The sequence below is a fragment of the Xyrauchen texanus genome, chromosome 21 (assembly GCF_025860055.1).
Source record: "Xyrauchen texanus isolate HMW12.3.18 chromosome 21, RBS_HiC_50CHRs, whole genome shotgun sequence".
NCBI lineage: Eukaryota > Metazoa > Chordata > Actinopteri > Cypriniformes > Catostomidae > Xyrauchen > Xyrauchen texanus.
This window is the reverse complement of record NC_068296.1, coordinates 27,002,137-27,012,641: the sequence shown is the minus strand read 5'-3', so window position 1 is coordinate 27,012,641 and position 10,505 is coordinate 27,002,137. Positions and strand designations below refer to the sequence as shown.

General features: G+C 36.0%; 1 protein-coding gene across 1 annotated transcript; it reads left to right on the top strand.

Moving 5' to 3' along the window:
• The first annotated feature begins 3,248 nt into the window (after positions 1-3,248).
• Positions 3,249-10,307, top strand: LOC127661837 (zinc-binding protein A33-like). Its single transcript, XM_052152762.1, has 6 exons — positions 3,249-3,981; positions 4,215-4,310; positions 5,076-5,306; positions 5,422-5,444; positions 5,562-5,680; positions 6,765-10,307. Exons 1-6 carry the CDS (start codon positions 3,580-3,582, stop codon positions 7,415-7,417), a joined length of 1,524 nt encoding a protein of 507 aa, XP_052008722.1. The 5' UTR covers positions 3,249-3,579; the 3' UTR covers positions 7,418-10,307.
• Positions 10,308-10,505: the final 198 nt, after the last annotated feature.

The window sequence follows — 10,505 nt, the reverse complement described above, 5'->3', positions numbered from 1 at the left end:
ACAGGAAACAAGGGTGCAAAAATAGCCACATTTTAAAATGTTCTCGAAGTGAGCTCTTCTGTTAATACTTTATTCAGTGGGCTACTAGTTATGCGTTCAGACGGTGTAGCGACCTTTTCCATTATTCCTTTTTAAGCGTTTGACAAATGGACAACACTGTTTGCCATTGCCTCTTAATAATAGCAAATCTGATACTGCAGGACTCTTTCGTTTATCATTATTTGTTGAACCAAAGTAGACATTTGAAAACGAAAAGACAAATCTTTAGGTAAATCTGGTGATATTGGCCAGTTTTGTAGCAATCTTAATTTGCATTTGATGCCCCCATAATTATGTATCCTCAGGAAGGTCTGCTAAGATAAAAGATGGTTTTACATTTTTAAACATGGGAAATTGTAACTTTTTAGTGGATAAAGTACTGCAAAAACTTTACTGAAGTCTTTACTAAAACGGTCAATAAAAATAGCTATGACTTCCTGAGATCAAGATCTGGCAAACCAAAGTGCCCCCCCCGATTATAAGCTTTGGCATTTAAGGATAGGACTGAGTACTTTTGAGCTGTGCTGCCAACAATGCCTTTGTTCCTGTATCAGTCACTTGTGTTTTACCGCAGACTTATCCATCAGCACATTGACATTTGCACTTTGACAGGCTCGGAGTCAGCAACTGGACTGAATGCAGCATTCAATTCAATACATTTTTTGTCAAGGATGACTGAATGTTAATCCACCATTTCTTAATCATAATCTTCATGCTTAAACAGCTTGCAGTTGAATTTTTGAAGCATTCAACTCTGTAGCACTGAAATGTTCACATCACAATTTAGAAATAAAATATAAAAAAGGGGTAAACCCATAGAAACACACTTGTTTGAAATCCACAAAACTAAGCAGAGCTGTGGCTCACCAGGAGGAAGTGGCTAATAAAAGACACTATCTGTCCTGGAAAACACCACAAAATGGCAAAAAGCTCTGCATGCAGTGAAACAAACCACCACCAGATACAAAGATGAAGCCAGTCTCCCTGCCTCAAGCACACAGCTCCTACAAAAAACAGAAACACAGAAGTTAACATTCAAAATATAAAGTCAAAATAACAAATTGGACACTATAGCAATCATCGAGTTGGCAAAACTACGATAAAATCTTCTAGGGCTAAATTAGGCCCAAATCAAAGCCCAACTCACCAGCACACTATAACAAGGAACAGCAAACATGCAAGTATGGGCACATTCATTAAAACACACACACACACAAAAAAATTCATCAGCAAAACAAAAAGCACGAGCATAAGCTGGTTTAACTCAAACATCTTCAAAGAAGAAAACAAAAAAAATAAAAAAAATAAATTAAAACAAAACAGCAGACGAACCCCACAACGCAAGCCACAGATTACATAACACAGAAAGAAACAGTGACAATTAAAAATGCTAATCAGCACACATACAAGAACAACAAGCTGGTAATGCATTTACACGACAGATACAGTTGTCAAGCAAAAAATAAATAAAAGAGAGAGGAGCTGATTTACAATTCTGTAACAGCTCAGAGAAGCAAACATTAACAAAGGTTTGAAATACCTGAGGATGAACAGCCAACATCAAGATTCTCAACATTAGACACATCCTCAAGTTTGCTACCAGTAATTTGGCATTGACCAAACACCAGGCCATGGCATGGCCAAACAGCTAAAGGGAAGTAGCACTCATCTGACCCATGTGACACCAGAAGGAGGGCAAGGTTGACAAAGACACCTCCCCAGGTAACATTCATAAGCCTTAAATAGACTTGCTACTGCACTGATAGGCTGTTATTGAATGATGTCATTACCTAAAGCAGGAAGGTGACAGTCTATCCTGCTACAATAATATAAGCATTCGGTACACAAAATCATACATGACAATAGCCTACAATAGGCAATACATTGCAATATGTAACTGTACAGGTACAATGTCCTGAGTGCATCAATTAGCCAACTCCACTGCATCTAACAAAGTCAAATCACTGTATTGGCTTTTCTTGTATTGTAGAGACTTAAAGACTTGGGGCATCTGTGTTACTGAAACTGTCACTGATAAGGATAACACTAATGTGCCTCTGTGCCTGTGAGCTCTGTTATGTCCAGCTGTTCTCTCATGCTGATCCACCATTTTAGCAGTCATTGGCTCAGAGGTGAATGAGCTGAGTCATTAAACCCTATGTATCAACTGTACCAAGCCATGAAACCTCCTGAGAATAGCCTGTTCCCCCAATAATTGAAACATATGATACTCATTTCAAAGAAACAGTTATTAAAGGCAATTGCACACCAATTAGTTGTGTAGTTAACACATCTAATAGAGCCAGATGGGGAATATCAATTTATGCCCAAATGACAAACCTGCCCTGGATTTTGCTTGGGTGCAATTAGCAATATAAATGAAACTGAAAAGAGAGAGAGAGAGAGAGAGCTGCTCTTTTTGCATGTTTCTGATATTACCAAGAATTTTATGCATTTTCTGGTGAAATTGTATAGCCCGTTTTTGGAATGCATGCAACTTATGCAAGCATGCTGGAGAAAATGAAACAACATTACATTCATTTTGTGGATTCCTTTCAGTGCAAGTGTTCCACTATGTGTTTGACTGGTAAAACAATAGAACACCACAGGCAGCTGTGTTACCTTCTCCGTTTCTATGGCAATGCTGCTGACTGACAGTTGCCCTGACAACTCCATTCAGCCACCACCTGCTAGCTGTCAATCAAACCTGCCATCTTGGGGCTATTGACAGGGCTATTGCATGAGATGTGCCTGTCAAAGCTTTCACACACTTTTGTTGGTAGAGAAACATCTTTTCCCCCCATTCACATTGGCATCTCTTTCCTCTCAAACTCAAATTTGGGCAGATCTCTATTTATACGTTTACATTTACATTCACATTTATATGCTTGGAACTTGCTCTTCTACCCAGTACTGTTTTCTGTAAGATTCAGTGAGAAATGAGGTGTGGATTGGTGTTGATTATTAAACTGTGGGGACCATAAAATGTCAGTGGGAGAGACTCGAGGACAATATTTCTATGTTGGAATGGCATTTTCTAACTGGCTCATGAATGATTAACAAAGTCCCTGTTATGAAATCTGACCTAAATAAAAGTTTGGGAGGAGCACATTTATTGTAATCATATATCTATAACTTTATTAAGGAAGTAGTCCAAGGGGGAATTTAGATTAGAGTTAAGTATCATGCACGAGACCTCCTTCATGAACAGGAAGCTAAATCTATTTACCTTCATCTCACTTAAGAAGTATATGAACATGTGCACTCGTGACAAGTGACCTGCAGCTAAAAGTTTGGACCTTTGTATGGTCCTAATGCTAGGTTTCAAGCAAATGAGGATGGAAAATGTAACTAGACTGTTTCTCTCCAGCTACATTTAAAATCTGATCTCTATAAATCAGTAACCAAGCAATTACCGCAAACCTCACCCTCTCCAAGGAGCAGTTATAAAAAAAAAAAGAAGGAAAATCTCTTCCTGAGGACGACTTTGTCACGATATCTTGGCTAACTTTTTGGAAGTTTTCAGGCTGTCATTGGAAAATGAACAGAAAATCTGTTCATAAGAACAACTTGTGCTGTCCTGTATGCCATGACATCTTCACCGACCCTGCTGTCCTGTCCTGTTCCCACAGCATTTGCAAAACCTGTCTTTTCAAGACCGGATCAGCCAAAGATTCACTATTGTGTCCTATCTGCGGAAGAATATCTTCTAAAAACAATCCGCCAACAAACCGTGCCTTGAGGAAAGTATGTGAGGCTTTTTCATGGGAGCCAGATAAAGAATCGTTCTTTGGACATAATGAACTCTGCAGTCAACACAATGAGAACCTTAAGCTCTTCTGTCTGACCGATGAGGAACCCGTCTGCCTGGTGTGTAAGATGTCAAAAAAACACAGAAAGCACAGTTTCTGTTCAATAGATGAAGCTTCATATTATCGAAAGGTAAACAACTTTGTTTCTGTGAGTACTATGTGCATGTTTTATGCTTCCAAATGTGATTACACATTTAATATTAACCTGGAAGAAAAAAAATTAAATAAAGAATTGGATAGGAAAACTCAGAAAAACTCTTATTTCCTCATTTGTCTTGCTTTAGTTAAACAGTTTGTCCATTTCAACATTTCAACTATAGTTACACAGTTTGTCACATTCACAAATTGTCTGTTTTACTAAAGGAGGAACTTAATTCTGAGATTGAGCCATTGAAACAGAAACTGGGTGACTATGAAGGGGTCAAGCAAACTTTGACTGATATACTAGAGCACATAAAGGTACATGTATCTCTTAAAGAAACAAATATGTGGAATTGTAAAGTCATTAAATGATTTGTGTTGTATTGTGTTACATATATTATATGTTCAGAAATTGTAAGATTCTTTAGTAACAACATCTAGACTGAATTAAATTCAAAACAAGTTCAGCTGGATCAGGATTTGTGGCATAATGTTGATTACCACAAAAACAATATATTAAACAAATAATAATATTTGGACATTTTCTTAAAAAAAGAAAAAGGGTTACAGTGAGGCACTTACAATGGAAGTGAATGGGGATAATTTTGGAGGGTTTAAAGGCAGAGAAGTGAAGCTCATAATTTTATAATAGCACTTTCATTAATCATTCTGTTAAAACGTGTAATATTTGAGCAGTAAAGTTGTTTAAATCATTGTTTTTGTGGGATTACAAGGTTTTCGGCATTATGTCGTCATGACAACGAAGTTGTAAAATTGGATATAACATTACACAGATAAGGTCAGTAAGAATTTTTTTTGTTTTTTTAACACTAAAATCAAATCTTGTGGCTATACTTTTGAATGTTTACAGATTGGCCCCACATTCAATTACATTGTAAATTCCTCACTGTAACCCAGATTTTAGTTTTGTTTTTTAAAAAGCAAAGAAAGGACAATAAAAAAAAAGAATTGTGGTAATTAACATTATGCAACTACTGTTGTCGATTGAGCTTAACTTGTTTTGAACCCAGAATATTCCTTTAATTGAATATGGTATTAACAAATGTCTTTTAAATCATGCAGAAGCAAACCAAAATTACAGAGAAAATTATAAAGCAGGAAGTTAATATGCTCTGTGAATTTCTACGTGCTGAAGAAGTGAAGAGAATAGCTGTTCTGCAGGAAGAAGAGAAGCAGAAGTGTGAGAATGTAAAGATTAAAATTGGGGAGATCAGCCAAAAAATATGTGACATCACTGATGTCATAAGCGCCATAAAGAGAACCATACAAGATGACGATATTACATTTCTCAAGGTAAGAATAATTGAAATTCAAATATATTTTACGAGAATCACTATAATGGGGAAACAGAAATTGTACTATATAAATATTTCAGGTTCTTAAAAGTTTTGCTTTATATTTTTTGCAGAACTTCAAGTTTTCAGTGAAAAGGTAAACTTTGTTAGTACTGTATATGTCTGAATTTTGTGACATGCAAAACAGTGATCTTTGATATTTTTGTCATATTCCTAAATGTATTTGAATAACTTTAAATGCTTAATATTTCAGAACTCAAGGTGTAAAGCAAGATCCAGAGAAAGCTTCTTATGCCCTGATCAATGTGTCTAAGCATCTGGGGAATCTAAACTTCAAATTATGGTCCAAAATGAAGGAAATTATACAATTTTGTAAGTGTTAAAATGCCCTAAGCTAATCACAGTGACCTAAATGATCTCAACTTAAATGACTAGAGTAGAAGTTTTTGAAGAAAATGCTGAATTAATTTAATTACACATTAAAGGCAAAGTTCACCACAAAATGTCATAATTTACTCACACTCATGTCGTTCCAAACCCAAAAGGCCTTTTTTTTTTTTATTTAAGCCCAAATATACTTAGGTCAGACGCGAACATTGAGCATCTGCATACAGGACACGACACAAATTTCGTCATCAGCAGAGTGCATGAGTACTGAACATACGCAAACGATTTTCTTAACCGCTCCTCTTTGAATGTGGAGAATGAGCCTTGAGTTATTTGCACTAATTAGTGGGTCCACAAAGTGGCAACACTTTCATTTTGAGCTGCTGATGTCACAAAGAAGTGCTAGAAGGAGATGTAATTGCTGCTAAACTTCAGAAGATTAAGGTAAAAACAACAACAGTGGATGACAAGTCAATGAGATATAGAGTCTGAAAGAATATAAAGGCATCTTTATGGGTCTAAACTCCTGAAGAGAAAGTCCAGAGTCTCATAGTAGTCTTAGCGCGCATGTGCCAACCACCTGTGCATGCACGCACAGTTATATGGAGTATCATTTGACAGGCCAAAATGGACGAAAAAATGGAAGTATACCCATGACTTTATGTGGAACACAATGAGTTTAGCTTCATTATAATAGTCTGTCTTTTCAATACAATGGCAGTAGATAGTCTCAATTTAAAGCTCATTAAAGGACCAAAATAATCATAAATTAATTCCACGCAACTCATGCATCATGTTCCAAGTCTTCTGAAGGCATACAATACATTTTGTTGAGAAACAACCCAAAATGATTTTTTTTTTCAGTGAAAATCTTGAAACTGTTGCACGTTCATGTTCACATGGGAATTTACGTAGTTTTTAGCACTAAACAATGCAAGTTCTCACATTAACTTGTAAGTCATTTTTGTGTGAAGTATTCCTTAAAGACTATTTCTACCTTTGTACATTTTATGTTGCATATTCACTGGCCATGTAACCACTCCATAATCCAATAATTGTATTTTTTTAGATCCTGTGACTCTCAATCCTAATACTGCACATGGTAATCTGTTCCTGTCTGAGAACCTGACCAGTTTTGGATTTCAGCACAATTCTCAAGATGAAGAGCATCCAAATAAGTTCCCTGCAAATCCATTTACCAACTCCCCTCGGGTTTTGGGCTCATCAGGCTTTGACTCAGGAACACACTGCTGGGAGGTTGAGATCGGAGATGTTGCAACCTGGTCTGTGGGTGTGATGAATGAATCTGTTCTTGAAAAGTCACCTGAAGAGGCAGAGAATGGTCTCTGGGAGCTGATCTGCTACGGCATTGACTGTGAAGCCAGGGCACCAGATGCTGAGCCTGAAAGCCTCACATTTAGTCCACCACCCGAGAGGATCAGAGTGCAGCTGAACTATGAGACTGGAATTGTGCGCTTGTTTAATCCAGAGTATAGCAGATCTCTATACACCTTCAGGCACAAATTTACTGAGAGGCTGTTTCCGTGTTTCTCTTCCACACTCAAAATCTTACCTATCAATGTGTCTATTCGAATTAAACAGAACACATTACCAGCAGCTGAACATATGCCCACTGAGCCATTGTATGGCACAATTACAGAAGTAATCGATGAGCCCATCTATGAGGAGATAGTATTAGATCTTCAAAGACCTAGAAGCTAGATATGGTTAAATGTAATTTACAAATGTCATATTATATTATTTAAAGCAAAATTACAAGTTGCGAGATCCAGATTCAGAAAAAGGACCATAAATGAACAATCCTCCTTAGACCTCTGATTACATGGATAGCCAATGAATGTGGGACACTGAATGAAATTTGAAAGAGGACACATGATATAGCATTTTAGCTTAGCAGAAAGCTAAATGTTCGCATAACAATTATTTGAGAATCAACATCACAGAAACGGCCTCAAAGTCATCACTAAAGCAATATGGCATTTATTAAAATTTGATATATAAAGCAGAGTACAAAAGTAATTACCGAAACAAGCTAATGCAATTGGATTACATTGTGAATATGAAATGATGTGTATTTGGGCATTTTGATGCGTTAGATGGACAAAACCCTTTCAAACACCTAGCGACACATTCCAATAATTCAAATAATAATTAAAATGTGTTGGTCAGGTGTTCAGTTAGGAAAGTTAAGAAAACATGCAAAAATACCTTCAAATGCCTCATTAAATTTGAGGTTGAATCCTTTGCAGTTGAGAGGATATTAACCAGGCTGAGGCAGAGTTTACATTTCACTGTGATGTTTTTGCCCTGTGCTGCCTTAAAATTGAAATGATCTCAGCACATCCAGGTCAAATGCTGATTTAGACCGCTCCGTCTTCACCTGGCTAATGACAATTATCAGGCCTGTGTGCAATTTCACAACCCTCCCTCACACCCTCTCTTCCAAAAACACTCAAAGAGTTACCAAATGTATATCGAAGGTAGGCTGATTTAGAGTGAAAAATGTAAAAGATTTTAAAAAGAGAAAAATTACGGTGGCCAATAAATTATGAACAATTTACTGCTGTTGCCTAATTAACATGTAATACATAAAAAAGCAAACGTTGACTGATTTCAAGCATTTTAAAATGTAATTTTATCCAATTACAAGTACTTTATTATTGTAATCTGATTATGTAACCCAGATTACATGTAATCCATCACTACCCAGCACTGCTAATTATATTACACTTTTACACTGTGAAAAGAGTTTCAGTTGGTCTTTCACAAGGAACTGATCTTCATATTTAGCAGCTAATGTATGTATACATTTTCTATAAGCATATCTGATGATCGAAACAACATATCTGCTGATATGATCATCAACTCCAAAAGCATTCTAGAGAAATATTCCTGATCTTTTCTTCTTTCCGCTCCCTTTTTCTGCTATCCATGTTTGTGCCATCAGCCAAGCAGAGCTTTGCTCACACCTGACAAATGACAAACCCCAGCTCAGAGGCTGACGCTGCAATCAAAGTTCTGTCACACCTGTCAATATCCTGCTGTCATGTCAACACTTCTTGTTAATGATGATGTGAGAGACGGTGGTGGTGGGTTGGGGTCTAATTTACAGTCACCCCCACCTCCAGCTAAAACATGGTTAAGGTTCTCCAGTATTAACAACTTCATATCTGTCAGTAAATAAATGTATAGTTTTAATAGGTCTTTCCATTATTTAGAATTACCCAATGAAATACACATTCAACTGTTATACATTTATGTGTATTCATAGTTTGCTGACAGTGTAGAGGCTACTGAGCTTCATTTGTAACTATCACTAAAAACGTATTTACAACTGTTGGAATGAGGTAGTTTTAAATATCCAGGGAACATTTCGAAGCCTAGCATCACCTTCAGATTAAGGCTGATTCTGATGTCTGCAAACTCACATTGATCTATCAGGGTGTCACAAAGGGTTTTGAAACAGTTTGAATCAGTCTATGTTAATGATGTCTGCATTCAGTTCCTCTGCACAGGATTGTTAATCATTATCTGTGATATTTGTTGTCAAATTTGGATACAAACCTAACTGTCCAAAGAGTTTCCATTTCGACTATTCGTCATGCTAAAGTCCAGTAAATGGAAACTTGTCTCCTGTGCAATAGCATGAAGTGGAATCGGAAGAGACAAGCTCATTCTTGACAAATACACCTGTCACAGGGTCAAGTCAGATCCCATTGGCAGAGTCAAGCATGTTGCACTTGGTTCTTGTGTTTGTGTTTATTTCTAGATAGATTTGGTGGAGTAATAACAAGCTGACCTGTAAAGCAACAAAGAATTAAATAATTAAAATGTATTTTCAGACATTTTCAGATAGTAACACTACACCAAATATAATAAATAGAAATGTATTTACAGATATATTTATATGTATTTATAATTTACAGAAAATCAAAAAATGTGTTGCTTCCTATGGGGCATGTTCACAACAACATACAATTTAACACTGGACAATTTGCCTATGCATCTAAGCAGTATTTTTAGCTAATATTTCATTTTTAAAATCAACCTGGTCTTATAGAATCAAGTTACTATACCAACATTTTTGCAAAATGATTTTTAAATGACTCATTGTACATATTGCAGAAGTTTCCTGGTGAAATGAACACTAGAGGCACTACATTTGCAAAAACAATGACTTTGATTCCCTTTCACACAAATAACAAGTATAACAACATATTATTTATTCATAAACACTTTTTGCCCTGTTCCTCACACATTGCAATCGTATGATATCAAAACACTTCTACTGTAGTGCATTACTTGTAAGGCCAAACATTTTAACATTTGCTTTAGAAAACGTTAAGTGATAAAAGCTCAAAGTGTCTTAGAAAGAAGCACCACTTAATGACGCAGTTGCGGATCAGAATTAGCATTTTTCATCTCACGTTTGCTCTTTAGGACACTACCGGTTAGGTTTAGGTTTAAGGTTTAGTGTAAAAATCTCGCCAAAGTCACATAATTTGTATTGTTGTAAATTACAAATCCAATGATTTCATTTAATTAAATACAGATATCTTGTGTCTTTTGAGCATTACAAATAAACTTGTTTTTAAACTTGTGTCCTTTAAGAATAAGAACGAATACTGTACTTTAAAGTATTACATAACACTCTGGGAAATGGATAACAATGACTAAATGCTAAAATGTCATTTTATTATGATTTATTACAATATAAAGTCATCAAAAAATTAATTTTCACATTTAAAAGGTAAAATATCCAGTGAATGCTTATTTTAATCATAATAAC